The sequence below is a fragment of the Panicum hallii genome, chromosome 8 (genome assembly GCF_002211085.1).
Source record: "Panicum hallii strain FIL2 chromosome 8, PHallii_v3.1, whole genome shotgun sequence".
NCBI classification, from domain to species: domain Eukaryota; kingdom Viridiplantae; phylum Streptophyta; class Magnoliopsida; order Poales; family Poaceae; genus Panicum; species Panicum hallii.
The window spans coordinates 14599319-14622345 of record NC_038049.1 but is presented as its reverse complement, the minus strand read 5'-3'; the positions used below and the strand labels follow the sequence as shown (position 1 = coordinate 14622345).

The 23027-nt window shown below is 42.8% G+C and overlaps 2 protein-coding genes across 2 annotated transcripts; one reads left to right on the top strand and one right to left on the bottom strand.

The window, feature by feature from the left end:
- Positions 1-570: 570 nt before the first annotated feature.
- LOC112903627 (B3 domain-containing protein Os02g0764100-like) lies at positions 571-1335 on the bottom strand. The gene has a single exon (XM_025972870.1). The coding sequence runs from the start codon at positions 1333-1335 to the stop codon at positions 571-573; it is 765 nt and encodes a 254-aa protein (XP_025828655.1).
- Positions 1336-6468: 5133 nt separating this feature from the next.
- LOC112903626 lies at positions 6469-18170 on the top strand. Its single transcript, XM_025972869.1, has 6 exons — positions 6469-6759; positions 6901-7165; positions 7631-7696; positions 7814-7953; positions 8110-8403; positions 17910-18170. The coding sequence occupies exons 1-6, from the start codon at positions 6469-6471 to the stop codon at positions 18168-18170; spliced, it is 1317 nt and encodes a 438-aa protein (XP_025828654.1).
- The last annotated feature ends 4857 nt before the right edge of the window (positions 18171-23027 follow it).

The window sequence follows — 23027 nt, the reverse complement described above, 5'->3', positions numbered from 1 at the left end:
GGCAATTTGTGAACAAATGCACTGTCTATCTTACTGGATTGTATATATATATTATCGAAACTATTTACACGGGTAATGAGTTGAAAAAATAGAAATCATATATGTGTATTAGATTTATATTTAGGAATTTTTGACGTGTATGTAGCCGCCCCTCTGGTCCCATTCCATTTAGGCACTGGAAACAAAATAACTACACCATTATAATAGAGGATATGTTTCTAAGAATCATGAATAAGTCTGCATTTCTAATTACAAATCTTAACATTAAATTTATTCTCTATCTAGTTTCCATGTTTCAATTTTTTCATGTAGCTTATCTTTCGACAAATTTGGAACATTTATTTATTTTCTAAATTGCTAGCTTGTGTAGGTGCATGCAGAAGAACAGAATAATGCATGTAATACACACAGTAGCTAGATACTGATTTTTGGTTCGGCTGGTAAGTGCCGGAACAAAGAGTAGTTAACATAGAGTACGCACAATGCAAAACAAATACACAGAAGATGGTGCCCTCAAAGAAAAACAAATACACAGAAGATAGCTGATGATCATGTGCTAGCAGGCTACTGCTAGCTACGTAGCTCTGGACTTCCTCTTCTGGCAATGTCAACGCCAAACAGCATAACGGCAGGGGAATCGACGACGATGGCGTCGGCCGTGACATCCTCCTGCTTCTTCCAGTAGCCTATGTGCATCTGCTTGTACGGCCCGATCGCCGACCGGGAGAACGCCACCGTGTCCCCGGCCTGGAGGCCCTTCTCCCGGACGAAGCACTTCCAGCCCTTGGTGAGGATGTAGATCCGGCTGCTCCAGCAGTACGAGTACCGGAACCGCCACGTCTTCCCCTCGCCGTCCTTGACGTCAAGGAGCACGCCCATGCCGGCGGCCATCAACGGGTTGCGCTTGACGAACAAGTGCTTCTCGGCGTGCTGCTTCGGCACGATGAGGCGGTTGAGATTGCCGACGTCGCTCGGCGTCAGGGCCTTGTGGAACAGATGTTCCTGGGCGCACGGCGGCGCCGGCTGCCGCACGCGCCCGCCCTGCCACGGGCTCAGCCGTGCCTCGTCGCCGGTGGACACTTGCAGCCGTAACATGTCGGCGGTCTCGGACACGGTGGAGTGCGCCGCCCCCGGGAACGCGAGCTCGCCTTTGGTCGCGTGCTCTGCTGTGAAGGTGGTGACGGCTTGTCCGCCGCCGTAGACATGGGGGACATTGGGCTGCGGCGCCACGCCCCATAACCGCCAAGACGGAGGCGATGGTGGAAGCTGCTCCAGCGCGGCCACCTCGTCGACACGGTCTATGCCGGCGAAGGTGATTTTTGTGCCGGGCTCCATCGTCGCTGTAGGTGACGCGGCGGCGTCCCTCGAGAAGGTGGTGTGTGTCTGTAGCCTGTACTCTGTGCTACTGCCTACTATACTATTTGTATTGTGCTTGGTCCTTCCAGTACTTTAGGACCTGTGTATGTAGATTTGGTTGCGTTTATTGTTCTAGTACGGGACTGTCATTTATTCTACTTTCTGGAACGTCTTCTCGGTGCTGTGCTCGTGAGACACGGCGTACATCGACTCTGGTCCTTCCCGCTTATTACGCTATCTCCAGCGATATCCTCTAAACCGGTCTGGAGGACACTGTAGCTCCTGTAACGCTGCAGTGGTGGTCTCTATAGCATGTGGTAAAATGGGGAGGAGCTCTGCGTCCCGCACAGAGGCGGGCACGACCGGCGTCCTCCATCCCGAGCAGCGCACGACGAGCGAGGCGGCTCCCGCGCGCGGGGCGGCGGGGCGCGGCGCTGCGGGGCGCGAGGCGGCGGGCGGCGCTGCGGGGCGCGAGGCAGCTCGCGCGCGGGGCGCGGGAGGGGCGGCGGGCCGCGGGAGGGGCTGCGGGGCGCGGCAGGCGGCGGGGCGCGAGGCGGCTCCCGCGCGCGGGGCGGGGGGGCGCGGGAGGGGCGGGGCGCGGCGCTGCGGGGCGCGGGAGGCGGCTCGCGCGGGCGGCACGCCGGGGAGCGGGAGGCGGCGACGGCGCTGTTCGGCGTTGCGGCAGGGGAAACGGAGGTTGGAAGAAAGGATAGAAAAGTAAGATTGTGGAGTATAGAAGATGGAATTAGAGGATGTTGTTGGAGTTAAGTTTGGTATAGAGAATGAAGTTGATATGGAGGAAAAAGGAAGGGGATGGGATTTGGAGGATATCGCTGGAGATAGCCTTAGCAAGCACATCTGCAAATGTAACTTTTTTCGTTCCTTTTGTTTTAGAAAAAAAACCTTATACGAAAAAAGCCTACTTTGCTACCCTCAGCGGTCCATTTTATCTGCTTGACCCCTTTAACAAAATTTTAGCTCAATTCATTCTCTCAAACTTATTTCAGTTAGTCCAATCTATACCTCAATATAATTTCTCTTTTTTTCTTCGTGTACGAGTTGAGTTTCGTACACAAATTTTATGGACTGACTTTACAACATCATATCCTACACTAGAGAAATAATATAGTAATCTTCCTGATTAATTTTTCGTGCAGTTTTGTGTATCTCTTATTAAGTATTTCTAACCTATAAAAGTACATGAAAAATTCAAATATACTTCCGCCATATCGTTTTATTTGACGTTTCAGACCGTTTTGGAAAAAATAAGGAAACAGTGAAATGACTTCCTTGCCCTTCGTCTAATCGGCCCGCTCCTATCCGCCTCGCGAGCAATGGCGCCGCCGCGCGACTCGCCAGGCGGATTCGCCACCTCTGAGGCCCCGTCCGAGCTCCTCTCCACAGCCCCGTACGAGATGCTCCCCGCCGCCGCCCCATCCGAGGTCCTCCCCGCCACTGCCCCGTCGGAGCAATAAATCAGTTTTAGAAGGTTCAGAATAATGGGTACCTTTGCAGCTGCTAGCAATAAATCAGTTTCAGAATGTGAGGAGTAACTTAAAGATGAATCGAAATCAGGAAGGGCAGGGAGTACCTGCTCAGTCGACTACACGAGGAAGCATAAGTCTTCTTGGTCCGGAATGAGGTCGACCTGAGCAGGTGCCCGTGGTCAGCGACGAGATCGAAGAGATTCTGGTTCACGCAGACGCGGTCGACTCGGAGGTCAGCGACGAGGGCGGCTGCGGCGGGGGACGGGCATGGATGGCGGCGGCGGCACGGCCGATGTTGGAAGCCAGTGGCGGCGGACGGGCGTGGCTGCAGCAGCAGCACGGCAAGGCCGTCGCCGGATGCGGCGGCAGCGGCGGCGGCACGGCCGATGTTGGAAGACAGCGGCGGCGGACGGGAGTGGCTGCAGCGGCAGCAGGGCAAGACCATCGGAGGTGGCGGGCGGCAGCGGCAAGGCCGATGTTGGAAGCCAGCGGCGGAATCGGAGAAGAGGGGTAAATATGGAAAGCCAGTTATGCGCTAAACTGAAGCATCAAATATTTAGACACTTTCTCTTTTGACCTGCCGACGTCAAATAAAACGATTCAGAGGGAGTACATTTTAATAGGGTATCGTGATCTCTGTTCGCTCCAAAATTTAAATTTAAAATTGAATTTGTACACAGAAAAAAAAAAGAAAAATCTCATCATGACGTACGGGTAGATCGGACCAATAGAAATAGTCTAAGTAAATCATGTCTCAATTTTGTTAAGGAGATTTATCGGATAATGTGAATCGTGGAGGGTAGTAAAATAGGGTTAGCGACGTCCATTTATGCATATTTGTTAAAAGAATAACAGTTTACCAAATAATAGTTGATAGTGGAGATATATATTTTACCCATACTAATTCAATATTAGAAAGACGAAGATGCATGAATGGTCAGTGCATTTGTCAATGTGTTTCAAGTTGACCATAGTACTTATAATAATAAAAAAATTGATATCGTGTAAAAATAAAGTAAGAAAATGGACGGCAGGTGGTTAGGAAGGGACGGCGCCTGCAGGTCCGTTAGAGGGGAGCAGCTGGTCAAGTGCTAGCCTGCTAGGTCGAGGAGGGCCATGGACGACAAGCAGATGGCCAGGGCGAAGTAGTACGTAGGCTGGCCAGCAACGTCAATGAAGATGACGGAAAGGAGAGGCCATCTGAACAATCATTTTGCAGCCAAATATGCTCAAAGACAAAGGAGGGAAATCCATATTACTATTTTAGAGGCGGGTAATGCGTCCGTCCTTGAAAATCAATATCTAGAGAGGCGAGTCACGGTATGTTTTCTAGGGGTAATGACCCGCATATATAAATCCATTTCTAGAAAGTAGAAAAATTTTAAAAATTGAAAAACAGCAAAAAAAAAAATATTCCAGCCAACACCACAAGCTCATATACTATTGAGGTACAATTTTTACCTTCCTCTCCATCGCACTACAGACTCACTTGTGACTCTAAAGGATATGCCATTCTTTTTTATTAACTCTAAAATTGATTTGTAGGGGTGGATAGCGCCATCACCCGCTCCTAGAACTTATGCCACCACCCGCACCTAAAAATATATTTCAATTTTATTCCATAAATTCATTTAAATCTTTACATATAGCAAAACAAATCAAAAGAAAGTGAAACTTCTATGGTATTGTTATTGTGAACTATAGATAAAGAAATATTTCATCTATATTTTAGTGTATATAAAGTATTAAGATTATGGAAACCTCAAAGTATATGACTAGAGTCATATGAGATATTATATAGTCATAACATATGTAGGGTTATAATAATTTTTTACCACTAAATGACCTTAAATGAAAATATTATCAACTATAAAGTTTGAGATCTCATCATTCTCTATAATTTTGGTATAAAGTTTGACTTTATCCGAGATCATATGAAAAACTTATGAATTTTTTTGTATGGGACCATTTTTAGGGACGGGTGGTGGCGCTGCCTCTAGAAATACCATTTTCAGGCCCTTGGAAACGATGCCCATTTACAGGGGCGGGTGATAGCGTCACCCGCCCCTAAAAATATTTTTATAGGAGCGGGTCGGATGCTATAGTAACCGCGCTTTATTCGTAGCAGCGGGTTACCTGTCTCAGGAAAAAATAGAGTGTCCCTGCAAATATTTTTTATAGTGCCCGATGGCAGTGAGATGACATATCAGTGAGAGCAGTTCCTTTGCCCAATGACATGGGCCGCAAATGTTGCCCTAGTTAGATTAAACCATACCATATTCTTTGGCCATACAGTTGTAATCCTATCCGACTCGTTTTCCTTATAAAGCAACCCTAGAGTAGATCCAGAATCGACTTGTAACCCACAACCGCTGGACTATATAAAGCGATCAGGGGATGATCCCTAGGACAATGCACAAAAACCCTAACCCATAGCTTGCCATAGCCTTGAGCATTATCGAGCAGAATTAATACAATCCACCGTCCAACACAGGACTTAGGGTATTACCCTCCTAGTGGCCAGGCCCGGCCCTGGACCGGTGCCAGCGGTGCGGCCGCACCAGGCCTCTAGGAAACAGAGGGCCTCCTCCCAATATACATGTGTATATATATATATATATGTAGGCAGACCTTTGTATAGAGATTACAGTCTAAAGGCCAAAGCCCATCAGCCCATGCTACCTGCTCGCTATAGCCCAAAAGAAAAGGTTTTCCTCTCGTGGATGCCTCCGCCAGCTGCCATTTTGCCTTCTCGTGGAAGCTTCGTTGCCTTCTCGTGGAAGCCTTGCTGCCTCGCCTGCTCACGCGTCACGCGATTTAGCGATCGCCATCGCCGGATCCAGGCCAGATCGCCTTCGCGGCTTGCACTTGCGCAAGCGCAACTCCACCCAGGATTCCAGGAACCAGGCAACGCCTGCCTGCTAGGCTGCCACTTTGTCCAGCGCCCACCGTCAGTCCGTCACTTCGTCACCTTCAGTTCTCAATCTCAAGGTTGGAAACTCAAACCGATCCCTAAATCCTACTATCCTAGTTGAATGTTCTTGTGTCGATTTTAATCATTGTTGATTTTTTCTTCAATTTATAGGATTAGCACCACATGCCGCCCACTAGAAAGCACGCATCTGGTGGTGAAAAAAGGAGAAAAAGGAAACGTATAGAGGAGCTTAATGCATCACAGAGAGGTGATATCCATAAATTTTTTCAGACTAGAGTGCCTTCCAGGAACCCTGAGGAGTTGGCAATAGTTGTTTGGAAGCCACTGGATGGAGGGATTTCACAAGAAAATATTGACACCAACAACAATGTAAGTGATCATGAGAATCCAGAAGTTGTGCAAGCAGAATCTACTCATGTTGATGAAGAACCATTTTTTTCTATCGATATTTGTGATCCTAGAAATTGGGGTAGACTTGATAACAAAGCAAGGGATGTATTAGTGGAAAAGGGACCTATAAGAGAGCAGAACCTTGAATTTCCTTTAGATGAAAACTCGAGACATTTTTCATATGCTCATTATTCCAAAGTACTAAAGAATGGAGAGGTACATGACAGGAAATGGTTGGTTTATTCTAAGCATATTGATAAAGTGTTTTGCTTTTGTTGTAAGATCTTTAAATCTAACAACATGAAGAGCTCATTAGCATCCGATGGACTGAGAGATTGGAGACATCTAAGCGTGAGGTTGAAAGAACATGAAGGCACTGTTGAGCATAAAATAAGCATGAACACTTGGAATGAATTAAGGATCAGATTGAGGAAACAAGAGACAATTGACAAGGAACTGCAAGTGCAATTCAAAAAGGAGAAGGAGCAAATGAAGCAAGTTCTATTCAGATTAGTAGCCATTGTGAAGTTTCTTAGCAAGCGGAGTTTGGCTTTTAGAGGATCAAGTGAAAAGATCTACAGTGAGTCAAATGGTAACTTTTTAGCTTGTGTTGAAATGATTGCAGAATTTGACCCGGTATTGCAAGAGCACCTTAGACGTATTCCGAACAAAGAAATTCATTATCATTATCTCAGTCATAAAATTCAAAATGAGTTGATTTCTCTTTTGGCGTCTAGTATTACAAATTCTATTATAGAAGTTGTTAAAAGAGCCAAATATTTCTCTATTATCCTTGATTGTACCCCGGATGTGAGTCACCAAGAACAAATGACTGTGATAGTTCGTTCTGTTAATATGTCTGAGGACAAAATAAAGATTGAGGAGTACTTTCTTGGATTCTTGGAGGTGGATGATACATCTGGGTTGGGGCTTTTTAATGTACTCATTGAGTGTATGGAATCATTTGGGCTTAATATTGATGATATAAGGGGCCAAGGTTATGACAATGGATCCAATATGAAAGGAAAACACCAGGGGGTACAAAAACGGTTGCTTAATATCAACCCAAGAGCTCTATATATGCCATGTGCTTGCCACAGTCTTAATCTTACTCTTTGTGATATGGCAAATTCTTCTCGCAAAGCTATATCATTTTTTGGAATTGTGCAGCGAATATATGTGTTATTTTCTGGTTCTCCTAAAAGATGAAAAGTATTACTTCAGCATATTCCAGATTTCACTGTGAAGTCATTGTGCAACACTCGTTGGGAGAGTCGAATCAAAAGTGTTAAAGCAATCAGATATCAAGCACCACAATTGAGGTCAGCTTTATCTCAGTTACGTGATGCTAGTGATTCCGAGGCTAGTACAAAGAGTGATGCAAAAAATTTATTTGATCTACTTGGCAGTTTTGAATTTATACTTGGTATGGTTATTTGGCATGATATCCTATTTGCTGTAGATAATGTGAGCAAGAAGCTACAATCAACATCCATGTGCATTGACTCTGCCTTGCAGCAAATTGAAGGTATAATGCAATACTTTAGAAACTACAGAAATGAAGGGTTTCAATCCAGCTTGAAAATTGCAAAAGAACTAGCAACTGAAATGGGTATACAATCATCCTTTCCATTCAAGCGCTAAGGTACTAGAAAGAAACAATTTGATGAGTCTGATTGCAGTGAAGAAATATTGCAGGCTGAGAAGGATTTTGAAGTCAATTATCTTCTGGTCATGGTTGATATGGCGATATCCTCATTGAAAAACAGATTTGAAGAACTTCAGGTATTCAAAAATATATTTGGGTTTCTACTAAGCTCAAGAACCTTGACGTCTTTAGATGATATTGAGCTGAGAAACTGCTGCATTAAATTTGGTAAAACCTTTTCTTTTGGTAACTCATCTGATGTGGACTTGAATGATCTAATATCTGAATTGAAGGTTTTACAAATGACTCTGCCAGATAAACAAATGTCAGCTATGGACATTTTTGAGTTTGTTAGAGAAGTGGACAGCTATGCTAACGTTGTCATTGCTTATAGAATCTTGTTTACTATGCCTGTGACTGTCGCATCAGCCGAGAGAAGCTTTTCAAAGTTGAAGCTATTGAAGAATTATTTGAGATCAGTAATGTCTCAAGAAAGATTAAATGGTTTGGCAACCTTGTGCATTGAGAAGCAGTTGTTGGACGATATTGATATTGACTCTATCATCAACGACTTTGCGTCGAGGAGTGTTAGAAGAAATATTTTCAAATAATATTCATGTTCTGATTTTCTCAGCAACTTTTATGATGTATTATAATTACAATTAATATATAATTTTGTTATATTTATTGTCAATGAGGCCTCTTTTTTTTGCCGCACCGAGCCACTGAATTGTCAGGGCCAGCCCTGCTAGTGGCTTGAACCTATTCCATCATTGAGTCTTATGTGACCATTGAAATTATTATCCATGCAATCCTCTCCCACCTAAATCTTCCATGACCTGGTGGACTTGATAGACCATAAATCCGATAGATTTATCTAAGCATGGAAAACTCATTAATAATTGCAATGGGGTCCTTTCCCTATTGGATGGTCTTGAGGATCAAAGAGCTCTTGACTTAGTTGAAAGGAACTTCAGGCGAATTATAAAGCAGCATCTTTCTACTTTATTGAAGGCTAAAAGAATTTACTAGAATTAGAGAGGAACACTACTCGCTGGATTATTAGATTTGGGGATGAAAACACAAGGCTTTCTTTCAAGCTATGGCCACTTACTCTTACAGGAAGAAACACATTACTCAGTGTTAGCGATATACTCGGTCATCTCGTAGCCTCTGAACGTGCCTGCGTGCCGTTACTTCTCTGGCCTGCGTGCCGCTGTTCCTACGCTGTGATCCGCATTACCAGCTCTGCCTGATCGGCATTCTGTTACACTATCCAGCTTGTACAGGTATATGTAAACCAGGGAGTCAATACATGATTAGTTGAGTTGGCCCATTACTCTGTCGTCTCTCTCGCTCCTCCCTCTTTCACTCAGCTCTCTGTGCAGGATGGTATAGTTATCTCTGATAGCAAATGGCTGGTGCTCTTTGGGCTTCTTATAAGGATAGACTAGGCCTATCAGAATTTATCGAAACCTCTTTTGATTTGGCTAGCTTAATACAAAGAGTGCAGCTGCTGCAGCTTGATGATCCCTTCACTCATGAGGAAATTGAAGTTGTCATTAGACATGTGCCTCCCAACCATGCTCCATGACCAGACGGATTCAATGGGTTATTTATCAAGAAATGCTGGAACATCATCAAAGATGATTTTCATAGATTATATAGAGATTTTGCTGATGGTAATTTGAATCTAGTTAGCACGAATGATTCTCTAATCACTCTCATCCCTAAAATTGTTAGCCCTCTTAATGTGCACGACTGCTGGCGTATCTCTATATTAAATTCGATCAAGTTGTTTACTAAGATCCTGGCAAATAGGCTGCAGGTTGTTACGCTACAGATTGTTCATACTAATCAGTATGGATTCATCAAGGGGAGAGCCTTGATAAGGTAGAGCATGAGGTCATTCTACAAATGTTTCATCACAAGGGTTTCTCTAGTAAATGGATAGGATGGATTAAGTCCATTATTCAGTTTGGAACTTCTCAGGTGCTTTAAAATGGAATTAGAAGGAAATCTTTTGCTTGTAAAAGAGGGGTTAGGCAGGGTGGCCCTCTTTCTCCACTCTTGTTTGTGCTGGCTGCAAATCTGCTCCAATCTTAAATGAGGCTGCAAACAGAAATGTCATCAAGCATCCTTCAGAGCTAGATTTTTTTTAGGTGATTTTTCCTAATGTCAACATGCAGATGACACACTATTCTTTATGCCAGCAGATGCTCTTCAATCATTCTGCCTAAAGGGTTTGCTTAGGTCTTTTGATGATTCCACTGGCTTAAAGGTTAATTTCAATAAATCCTTCATGGTTCCAATCAATATATGTGATGAAAAATGCAGTTTACTCATTCAGACTTTAGGGTGTCAAGTTGGAACAATGTCATTCACTTACCTTGGTCTAGCTCTAGGTGCAACCAGATCTTCAGTGCATGAATTTTTGCCTCTCCTGAACAAAATAGAAAAGACAATGGTTGGCATCAACAATTTTTTGTCACATTCTAGTTTATTTCAGTAACTTCTATTTATTCAGCCATGCCAAAATTCTTTGCTTGTTCTATAAAATAACCAGCCCCTATAATCAAGAGCCCCTATATTCAAGTAGTTAAATTCATATAGGAAAAGTGTTATGTGGAATGGTGGGGATATAAATAAGAAAGGTGGTTGTCTAGTTGCTTGAACCACTGCAAGAACACGGAGCATTCGTCTGCGGCCGTTACTACCGGCTGTCTTTCAGCCGGTACTAACGCGCGCATTTAGTACCAGGCCGAAAGAACAGTACACCGGAAAACCATTTAGTACCGGTTAAGAACACCAGCCAGTACTAAATCGGCGGCATCGACAACGGATAGATTCCCTAGAGGAAATTTAATACCGGTTGGACCGGTACTAAATTGACTAGATACAACTTAGTAGAGGCTGGTGTTTCCAACCGGTACTAAATTACTGGTTGGAAATTTCAGCCGGTACTAAGTTGCCCGACACAATAAAGCCAGACACCTTCTTCCTCCCTAAGCCCGAGCAACTCATTTGTTCTTCATCCTCCAAAGTTCATCCAAGGCGCCATAGGGAGGTGCCTCCCGGTTTCTCCATTTATCTTGGAGATTTCTCTCATCCATGTGTTCTAAAAGGTTAGCAACTCCATCCTCTCTTGATTCATGGTTAGTTTGCTAGTTATTTTGCTTGGTAGCAAGACAAATTTATGATTTTTGGATTGAGGGAGAATGAAGAGATTTTATATTTATACATGTTTTATAGATAATTTTTAGAGAGAATATTTTTGGATAAATTGCCACATTCTACATTTCAACCTTTATTTATGGTTAGTTTGCTATTTTTTATGCGATGTTTAGAATGAGGGATAATGGCGGAGAATGGAGAGATTTTGACACTCAAATGGAGAGATTTTGACACTCTAATGATGTATATAATAGACTCTTTCTGAATGTGAACTTGGTAACATTTAAATCTTTCAGGATAAGTTTATATTTTGAGCATTTATTATTGAAATACCGTAGTTTTAATATGTGTTCAAATATGTGTGAAGTATGTATTCAAATATGTGTGATGACTAATTAATGTATACTTGGTATTTATTTTATATTATGAATGAATTATTTTAACACTCTAATGATGTATTTATTCAGGCACACATTGAAACCACCAAGTAAAAAAAATTTGGTTTGGAATATGTATCAATGTATCCGTCGTTAATCTAGATCATGTGGTGATGACACTGTCATTTGGGGTCCACATGATGAAGGAGTACGGTCTTGGTCCTAGTGAAGAAATCCTCACCTTTGAGCGAGGTGAGGATGCCACCACTCAGACCAAGGCCGTACTTCTTCATCACATCCTTCTACCGCACCGTGTCACGGATATCAATGTTGGCCCCGAATGGCAGTGTCATCACCGCAGGGTCAAGGTTAACGACAGATGCATATAGAGCCTGAATAAATGTTTTGAACCTTGATTGCATCCCATATGGCATGGGATGATGCGTGTTTGTCTCGAACTGAAGAGTGCCAAAATAATTAGAGTATAGAAATAGTGAATGTGAAATGTCAGTTGAATGTGAATGCAAAGATGTAATTTGAATATAGCCAGTGAGTATGAGTATATTTTTGTTGTAATTCTAAGAATTTATTCAGTTTTTTACATTTATTTGGTAAGTGCAGTGAAAATAATTTTATTTTTAAAAATACAGTAGTTTAGTGCTTCACCAAACATGATGAGTAATTAATGTTTAATCCGTAGAAATGATAATGCAACACGATGCATTGGACCACAGTGCGGCCGCTCGGGCGTCGGTACACAATCATTTGAGGTGCACTAGACATTCCCTTGAGTTCCACCTAGAAGAGCGTCTTGGACTTATTTGCTGTCGTATTCATCGTTGGATTAAGAAAACATTTGATTGCCTTGTGCTATATAATGCAAGGCGCAAAGTTTGGGTGAATTAGATGTCGAGTTGCATGGTACGAATGATGATCGCGAGTTGATGGATCGACATAATGCAAGGCGCAAAGCATCTAGGATGGCAGAAATTGACCCTTCAATGTTAAGAGTTCGCGAGGCGGTTCACGAGGCATCAGTCAGTAGTTCATGTGAGTAGTTTGTATTAGCATGTAGCTTATGCGGTATTTTGGATCTTTTAATTAATCATATTGTGTAATGGATAATGTAGACCTTTTAATTAGTCATGGTGCATGATCGATATTTGGACCTTTGAATTCTGAACCTCTTAATTTATTATTCATGTTCTATGATGATATTTCTGACCGCTTAAATATTCGTGTTATTATAATTATGAGAATTTATGGTACTAGAGGATATTTTATATTTATACATGTATTAGAGGATATTTTTGGATAGATTGCCACATCCTACATTTCCACCTTTACTTGTGAGAATTTATGGTATTAAAGAATGCATTTATTTAGAGTTTGGTCCTTTGTAATAGTAAAATAATTTCAGCATATTAAGGAAGATGTGCACCTTTGATTATAGTTCCTTTTTAAAAAGTGTAAAGCCCTATCCCATTAACTTAAATTTCTCATCCAAAGTGTTCCTCAATGGAAAAATATGATTGCAGATGGACCGACAATGGATGTATGGCAACCAGTGCACCATGGAGTGGATTAATGGCCTAAAGTCTTTTCTCGATGCGGCTGAGGCCCACAGGTCATCGAAAGGTTTCATGTGTTGTCCATGCTGCATTTGCAGAAATAATAAGGAATTCTCTAGAAGAAGCATTCTACACGCCCATCTTATTGAAAGGGGTTTCATGGATAACTATACTCTTTGGACCAAGCACGATGAACATGGAGTTCTGATGGAAGACGATGAAGATAATGATGATGATAACAACATTCCATACTTGGCTCACTTATATGAAGCGGGTGTCTTTGATGATGAACCAATGGATGAGGCTGAAGAAAATGCCGTAGAAGAGCAGCCACATGACGAACTAGATCAGGTGTTACTAGATGCCCAAAAAGACAATGAAACTATGAAGGAGTCAAAGAAGTTTGAGAAGATGTCAGAAGATCACAAAAAGTTGTTGTATCCAGATTGCAAACAGGGGCACAAAAAGTTGGGTAGCACGCTGGAATTGCTGTAGTGCAAGGCAGCAAATGGTGTTACCGATAAGGGCTTTGAGGAGGTACTGGGAATCGTAAAGAACATGCTTCCCGAGGGTAACAAACTACCCTCGACAACATACAAAGCAAAAAAGGTTGTTTGCCCTCTTGGATTGAAAGTACAGAACATTCATGCATATCCTAATGACTATATCCTCTATCGCGGTGATGAATATGAGAAATTGGACTTTTGTCGTGTTTGCGGCGCAAAGTGGTATAAGATCAGGCAAAATGATACTGGTGATGTAGATGGGCCTGCCAAGAAAAAAATGCCCGCTAAGGTTATGTGGTATTTCCCTATAATACCACGTTTGAAGCGCTTGTTCAGAAACAAGGCACACGCTAAGTTGATGCGGTGGTACAAAGAAGAGCGTAAGCACGATTGGATGCTGAGACACCCTGTAGATGGGTCCCAGTGGAGAAACATTGACAGAGAATTCCTAGATTTTGATAAGGATGCAAGGAACATAAGGTTTGGTTTAAGTACGGATGGAATAAATCCACTCGGTGAGTGGGCCAACAGTCACAGTACATGGCCTGTGACTCTATGTATGTTCAACCTTCCTTCTTGGCTATGCATGAAACGGAAGTACATCATGATGCCGGTGCTTATCCAAGGCCCAAACAACCTGGCAACGACATTGACGTGTATCTAAGACCGTTGGTTGATGAACTTTTACTGTTGTGGAAGGAAGAAGGTGTACGTGTGTGGGATGAGTACAAACAGGAGACTTTCAACCTCCAAGCATTGCTTTTCGTAAACATCAATGATTGGCCTAAACTTAGCAACCTATCGGGATAGTCAAACAAGGGATATCACATCTACACCCATTGTCTAGATGAAACCGACAGCTTTTATTTGAAAAATTGTCGGATGGTCATGTATATGGGCCATCGTCGATTCCTTCCCCTTAATCACCCCTTAAGAGTGAAAGGAAAATATTTTAAAGGGGAACCTGAAACTCGTGCTAAACCTATGTTCCATGATGGAAACCGTATTTTCTCGATGATAAAGGATGTGCATGTAGTGTTTGGAAAGGACCGTGGCAGCCAACAAGTTCCAAATGACGAAAATAGACAAGCACCAATGTGGAAGAAGAAATTTATATTGTGGGAGCTACCTTATTGGGAAGTCTTGGAGGTCTGCAATGCAATTGACGTGATGCACCTGACGAAGAATTTTTGTGTGAAGCTGCTAGGTTTCCTAGGTACATATGGGCAGGCAAAAGATACGATGGAAGCAAGACATGACCCAAAAGAAATGAAACAATGAGAAGGCCTATGTCCTGAAAAGAGACAATGGACAACACTACTTGCGTCCTGCTAACTACACTCTCAGCAAAGAGGAGAAGGAAAGCATGTTTGATTCCTTGAACAGTATGAAGGTTATTCCTCGAATATACAGGGAAGAATATAAAAGATAAGAAATTCACAAACCTTAAATCTCATGACAATCGTCCTGATGACATAATTTCTTCTAGTTGCACTGAGGGGTATTCTACCGGAGAATGTAAGATTAGCAATGGTAAAGCTATGTGCCTTCCTCAATGAAATTTCATAGAAGGCAATTGATCCAAATAATCTAATAAAGCTACCGAATGATGTGGTCCAGTGTCTTGTTAGCTTCGAGATGGTGTGTCCACCTTCGTTCTTTAATATTATGATACATTTCCTGGTTCACATTGTGAAAGAGATAGCCATTCTAGGCCCTGTATTCCTACACAATATGTTCCCTTTCGAGAGGTTCATGGTAGTCCTAAAGAAGTACGTTCGCAATCATTCTTGCCCAAAAGGATGCATGGCTAAGGGCTACGGAACAGAGGAGGTCATTGAATTTTATGTTGACTTTATTCATGATCTTAGTCTGATCGGGGTCCCCATGTCACGCCATGAGGGGAGACTGAAGGGAAAGAGAACACTAGGGAAGAAATCTAATATGAACATCCATGATAATGAAATCCGCAAAGCAAACTTCACAGTTCTACATAATTCATCCCTGGTCGCTCCATATATGGAGGAGCACATGAATATTGTATGGTCTGAAAACCCGAGCAAGTTTGAGGCCAAGATCACACGTCATCACATAGATACCTTTGTTGTTTGGCTTATAAGAAAATTCATGGGTGATAGCACGATTGATGAACAACTTCAATGGTTGACTAGGGGACCATCAATCAAAATCATGCAATACCAAGGGTATGAGATAAGTAGGAATACATTTTACACCACAGCCCAAGATGAAAAGAGCACGAACCAAAATAATGGTGTGTGTATAGATGCAATAGGTAATGATGGAAAAAAGGACAATAACTATGGTGTCATAGAGGTTATATGGGATCTAGACTATGAACCTTTGAAGATTCATTTGTTTCACTCCCAATGGGTGAATCGAGCTGGAGGAGGCGTGACGATAGATCAGTATGGGATGTCAATAGTGGACTTCAAAAAGATTGGAAATAAAGACGAACCATTCGTCCTAGCCAAAGATGTGACGTAGGTGTTCTATGTGAAGGACATGTCAAGTAAACCTAAGAAGGACATGTCAAGCAAATCCAAGAACGACGAGCCAAAATGCTACATAGTTCTTCCAGGAAAAAGATAAATCATTCGAGTTGAGGATATTTCGGACAAGTCAGAAGACTTTGATCAGTTTGATGATCTTCCTCAATTATCAATCAATGTTGACCCCAGCATCCTATTATCCAAAGAGGACGCTCCTTACTTACGCCACTATCACAACCAAGGGACCTTCGTCAAAAGAAAAATTATCAATGTTCCATTAAATAATGATGAGTAGTTTTGTGTAATCATTATGTTCTATTTGCTGATTTATGTATTGTATGTTGTGGTATCTCTCAAATAATGATATTATTCAGATAATTTGGACTCGATATGTTGAATTAACTTCATAGAACTATATTTCATGTGACCAAGTGATGTAAAGTACAATACTATCATTTTGCATGATAAAATTGTTATATATTTGCATTTTGGTGCCTATATTTAATTTATTACACACAAATCACATTTAAAAAACTTATAAAAGACATATTGAACTCAATATGTTGAATTAACTGCATAGAACTATATTTAATGTGACAAAGTGGTGTAAAGTACGATACTACAATTTTTTTTGTGCCTATATTTAATTTGTTACACATGAAACACATTTAAAACACTTAAAAAAGACATTTTGAACTCAATATGTTGAATTAACTGCATAGAACTATATTTCATGTGACAAAGTGGTGTAAAGTACAATATTATAATTTTGCATGGTAAAAATGTTATATATTTGCATTTTTTGTGCCTATATTTAATTTATTACACACAAAACACGTATAAAAGACAATTTGAACTCAATATGTTGAATTAACTGCATAGAACTATATTTCATGTGATAAAGTGGGGTAAAGTACAATACTATAATTTTGCATGATCAATGTATTATGTAGTTGCATTTTTTGTGCCTTTAGTTCATTTATTAGACAAAAAAACATTTAAAACATCTATAAAAGAAAATATGATAGAAATAGGGTTTGGGTTACTTAGTACCGGGCCTTTGCCCGGTACTAAACTGCCTCCACCAAAATTTCCTGCCAGTGGAGGCAAGTCAGTACCGGGCCCAAGCATTACCCGGTACTAAACTGCGCAGTTTAGTATCGAGCCGTGGTTCCGCCCGGTACTCAACTGCGACTACGCTAGTTTAGTACCGGGTTAAGCCACGGCCTGGTACTAAACTTTCTTTCCTATATAAGCCGCAACACTTAGCATTGTCGATCTTGATCGGTTTTCACTCGTCCCCATAGCTGGCCGCCGTTCCACCTCCCCGGTTGTCCACCTCCCGCCCCACCACGCCTCCACGTCGTCGCTCCACTGCCGCGCCGCAGGGCCTCCATAAAATATAGAAATTGTGTTGAAAATTCATAAAAAAACTGTAGAAAATTAAGAATATATGTGATGTAGATTATATGATGTAAATCGTGTGATGTAAATTATATGAATATATGTAGTGCATATATGTGATGTAAATTATGTGATGTACAACTTCATGTATTTATTGTATGTGCTGTAAATTGAAGAAATTTTTTGAAAAATGTAGAATATTGTAGAAAAATTGTAGGGAATACTAGAAAATTGTATAAATATATGTGATGTAAATTTGTTGATGTACAACTTCATGTGTTTATTGTAGAAAATTATTGAATATTGTAGAATATTATAGACATTGCATATTTTGTTTGCACAGGAATCAAAATGAGACCCAGTGATGACGATGAGGAGTTCCTTCACAATATAATTCATGAAGGTATCCAGAACCCAGCATTCCTTGATGAGGATGATGGCAGCCAATATTTCAATGATGGCGAAGCTGAGCCACTATAAATTTCTCAAGAAGAGTTTGAAGCCGAGGCATATGGAATTCATGTGTGTGTGTGTGTAGCGTGTATTAATAGATATTTTTCCAGGCATGTGGATCAAGGAAGCCAAAACAGAAACGAGGCTTGAAGAAAAAGATGGAGGGGCGTACCAGCATTATTGAAGTGCACCCAGATGGTGAACCAAAGGCTCCCAAGGGTGTTAAGAAGACATTGGTCAATCAATGTGGATATTATGTTAGGGAGAACATCCCAATTAGCTTCAAGCTATGGAAGAAAAGTAAAGCCACCGATAATGATGCAGATATCATCTCCGACACAGAGAAGGAAATATTATGAAGAGAGGTGAAAATGCACTTCGATTTCCCAGATGACAAAGAAGAAGTCTTGAAGAAATGGGTCATGAAGATGATGGCTATTTCTTTCTAGACGTTCAAGAAAAATATGAACACCGATTACGTCAAAAAGGGCCTCACGCCAAACTTTGAGGAACACCTCAAGAAGCAACATCCTTATTGGGATGCATTCATGCAGTACAAGTTGTCGGAGGATAGCCAAGAGCGAAGAAGAAGGAACAAAAAAATGCAAGCAAAAAACAACACTTCCATCATCTTGGGCAAGGAGGTTATTCGGCGGCCATTCCAAAATGGCAGAAGATGGAAGAAGACCTGATTTGCAAGAGGAATCATACCGGCGACTTTCAACTGGCCATTGCAAGCAAAGTATCACTTCTATGCTCATGGAGGCACACTAAACATGGAAGATGGATCTTTTTGACTAGCGATCGGATTAGAGAAGCGACCGACAAGCTGAAATGGCACTTGTGGCCGTTGCCGAAGGCACTTTGAAGCCTGATAGAGAGAAAGATGAGCTGACATACACTCATGGGATAGGAGAACACACAGGATGTGTCCGAGGCATGGGCGTAGTTCCATGGAAGCATGGCTTTAGTGGAGATATCAAGACTTATCCATGTCGATGCAGAAGGAAGGCCGAATAGGAGGAGAAGATGCATGCCCTAGAAGAAAGAGTAGCTTCGACTAAAGATGCAATGGCAGCTAGCCAACGACAACAAGAAGCTCCATTAGCTCCTAATATGGAGAGCAACCCTAGCTCTCAATGCCGTAGCAGTGCCGCTTCCACGAAGCACCCAGCCGAAGGCCGACCTGAAATAATTGCGGACAACCCACAATGTTACCCCATGGATGACATCACCGTGAGGACCCCCTGCAAGCTTCTTCATCCGCAAAGGAAAAAGATCAAAGTATTGGCTCACAGTATTGTTGAAATACCTATCCAAGGCGGGACAATTCATGGCGCGCCGATTCCTGAAGGTTATGCTAGAGTGATGGTTGACTGAGTAGAGAAAGGATGGGAAGACCTTGACCTCGAGATCCCTAGAGGCGATGAAGAAGAGGAACTACAATATGCCCTCCACACATGAATCTGTTGGAACAAGCGTTACATAAGATTTCGGCAAGGAAACCACGGATTCCGCAGCATCGGCTCAGAACTCAAGGCCATGATCGCCAACGCCACCAAACGGCATGGGTCCGCCGTCACCACTCGCACAAAGGGGCCCCAGCATGGATCAGCCATCTCCACAAAGGGATCCTAGCATGGATTCGCTGAGGAAGAACCCACCTAAGAAGGCTTCGACCCCCGACCTCCTAGAGCGAACAAGAACCCAGCTAAGTAGAAAGAGAAGCATCCACCTCCAAAGTTAGCATACGAAATGACTGATGAGGAATTGAATGATCATGTGAGAAAGGAGGTTCGAGAATAATTCGAACCAAGGAAGCCTGAGCCGAAGCAACCAGTGGATCCAGCCAGGCATAAGTTCTTTATAGGCATATGCAGCCAAGGGAGAAAGAAAGACTATCGAACTATGACCGCTCAATCATGAAGTATTATCAAAAGAAGGGTACTTGTCGGTCCACAATTCCCCAGCTAGGACAACAATTCCACCAGTCGATACCTCCACTCCAAGTGCTTTCAAAAGAGGATGAAGCTATGGCTGACTTTATGCTGGAAACGAAACCCACAAAAGCTCAACTCCGAGTGCAGGATCATATCCCAATTCACCCAGGGTTAGGCATAAAACAATTTGTATTGGGTGAACCTCTTATATGGCCAGAGTTGCTGAAGATGCTACCAACGAGAATCTATGGGTTGCATCGATGGTACCTGAAGGCATCTAAAGATGGATACAAAATGATCGCAGCTCGGGTTAAAGATAGCCTGTCGGAGGATCTCTCCAGCCGGGTGGCGGAGTGCACCCGCCTAATCCTAGCTTAGGATGAGTTTGGGGGTAGCCAAGGAATGCTTGATCTAGAGGCGTATGAACACGAGTTGCACACACGGGTTTAGAGTGGTTCAGGCCGCCTGAGCGTAAAACCCTACGTCCACTGTGTGATGTATTGTTTGTTAGTTTGGGGGAGGAACCCCTGACCTTGCGTAAGTGTGAACCATTGTGTGTGTGTGAGAGAGAGTACCTTGCATTCTAACGTGCGTGCTCTCCCTTTTATAGGCTCAAGGGGAGTGCGTACACTGAGCGGGGCCCCGATAGGTGGATCCGGCGATATATTAAATAATGTACACGTTGGAGCCTTAAATGCCTCAGATCCGGAGATCTTCCTCATCAGCCTCCGTGTGTATCCTCCGTCTGGATATGGTCTTGTGCCGTCTTGTTAGCATAGGGTCTGCTACCGCTGATATGCGTAGAGGGAGTCGTGTTGTCGATGTAGAGTAAGCTCCCGCTGATAGGCGAAAGGGCTATACTGACCTGCCGTGCTGTAGCCTTTGCGCACTGTAGCAGCGCATGTTGTGGCCATCCTACAGCAGGTCATAATAACTCTTCACCCATCGCCCACACGCGCGGCGCTGTGATGTGACCATACGTCCCTCGCCCACGCACGCGGCGCTGTGATGTGACGCGCCGCCTCGGTAACTGGCGTGCTTACCGTGATGTCACCCATACCTGCCCAACATGTCAGAGGGCAGCCCATGCTCTGTCTTGAGTGCGCGCACCCCAACCACCCGCATTTAATGCGGTAGTTGGGCTGGCTTCTCGCAGAAGGCTGGAATCAACCGGACACGTGGCGGTGCTGGTTTAGCGGCCGCTTCCTGAGGGGCACGTGGCGGCACCGGACCTCCTCCCTGGTGGGATGGGAGGTCCGGGTCCCCCTGGCTAGCCCAGGCGCTCAGGCCCTCTGGGGGTCCAACTTCCACACGTGGGGGCCCAAGACCATCCCGCGGTGGTCCGGGCCCGTGGTAGCTGTTCCTGAGCACTTCATCCTTGCGGGCACGTGGAGGCACCGGACCTGCTAGTACGTAGGGGGAGATCCGGAGACCGTGCCCCCAGTTGTCAGGCCCGAGCCTTATGCCCTGTCGCCCAGAAGCTTAGTGCGAGGTTACGGACAACCTCGCACCCCTCGGGCTGGATACACTAGTAGGAGGTACCCCTGTCAGTATGTACCGACATAGCTATTTACATCGGGGTACTAGGCAACGTATGGATCGAGTTTGTGAGTCCCCGGTTTCTATACAATCAAGACACCCTAGACAAGTCCCTCGTCAGTGCATTTCTTATGTAAGTGTTTCCTCTCATTTATATATTCTAGCTCTACTACTTCTATGCTTTCTCACCCCCTGTTTTGTTTTGTATCATGTAGGATGAATGTGCAAGAATACCGAAGAAGGGGGTACTATCACATCAGCTTCATGGACCCGATATTATAAACGAGAATAGTGTAAACAAATGGCCAAATCGGAGCGAGAACAATATATTCAGGGCATTTGATGGGCATACTTGTACATTCATTCTGTTGCCGTACATCTTCAAGTGAGTACTTTGACTCTTTTTTCATCCCATTAATTCAATAATAAGTATATCCAACATTTAATCTATATATGTGTATCAACAGCTTTCACTGGATCTTGCTCTGTATCGAGATTGATCGAGCCCGAGTTGTGGTGTTCGACTCTAAGAGGACGCCAATAACCAAATATCAAAACCTCAGACATCCTCTAGAATGCATGAGCTCGCTTCATCAAAAAGCACGCAGGAGTCGTTGACAGGCCGTGTGATCTTCATATCAATCTTGACTTTTTGGTATGAATACAATTCGTACATCTAGTGTTATTTCTTTAAACACCATGAATATTTTATAACCCATCGTGTTTGTGACAGGAGGAAGGAAAAAACTTATGTGGCTATTATGTATGTGAGTTCATCCACGACTTTACCGGTGCAAGCAAATGATGCGAAAAGAATTCGATGTAAGTAACAAATTATTAACAATAACTTGCATTTAATTCCATACATGTATGAATTTAAAATAATGATATTTTTACGTGATAGATTTGGAAAATGAAAGAAGATCTCATCGAACTGGAAAGAGTCGGGGCAATTCAAGAATCTCCATGGATTCCTGCTAGATGAGGCCATAAATCCCGCCGGAGAATTTTATGCCTATCATAGGGTAAGCATGGGTCTATTTGATGAAAATAGGGACAACGATGAAGAAGAAGATTAATATTTGAAGTACTTATAAGGAAATAACCTATTGTGGCTACTTGTAATATTTGATCACAGGTGTGCAATATTATTTGAAGTACTTGTAATATTTGAAAAGTGTGTGTGTCTCTCTCTCTCACTCTCTCTCTCTCTCTCTCTCTCTCTCTCTCTCTATATATATATATATATATATATATATATTGTTATGCTAGATATGAATACAAATACGAATGCTAGTATATGCAAACGGAGATGAATATGAATACGACTATGAATACGAATTAAAACTAAAAAGGAAAATAAAAGAAATATAAGCAAATAGAAAAATAAAAAAACTTAGTACCGGTTGGTAACACCAACCGGTACTAAACTGCCGGCCCAACCGTCCTGCGTGGCGAGCCATTTAGTACCGGCTAGTATTTACCAGCTGGTACTAAGTGTGCACTTTAGTACCGGGCATTGTGACCTATACTAAATGCATACCCATTTAGTACCGACCAAGGGGCAACGGGCGCGAAACCGGTTATAACCGGGGGTTCCCGCCCGGTACTACTGCTCAGTTCTGTAGGAGTGGACAGATGCTACTAAAACTAAGGATCAAGGCAGCCTTGGGATCCTTAATATCAAAGCCCATAATAAGTCTCTATTGGTAAACTTCCGCCATAAAATTTACAACA

What these genes read in the sequence shown, in the direction of transcription:
- LOC112903626 (XM_025972869.1), top strand. Translation starts at nt 6,469, where the DNA reads ATGAAGAGCTCATTAGCATCCGATGGACTGAGAGATTGGAGACATCTA. An exon ending in TGCCTTGCAGCAAATTGAAG is followed by an intron (nt 7,697 to 7,813) that starts GTATAATGCAAT and finishes TCAAGCGCTAAG; the next exon opens with GTACTAGAAAGAAACAATTT. An exon ending in ACGACTTTGCGTCGAGGAGT is followed by an intron (nt 8,404 to 17,909) that starts GTTAGAAGAAAT and finishes GTGTATTAATAG; the next exon opens with ATATTTTTCCAGGCATGTGG.
- LOC112903627 (XM_025972870.1), bottom strand. Translation starts at nt 1,335, where the DNA reads ATGGAGCCCGGCACAAAAATCACCTTCGCCGGCATAGACCGTGTCGAC.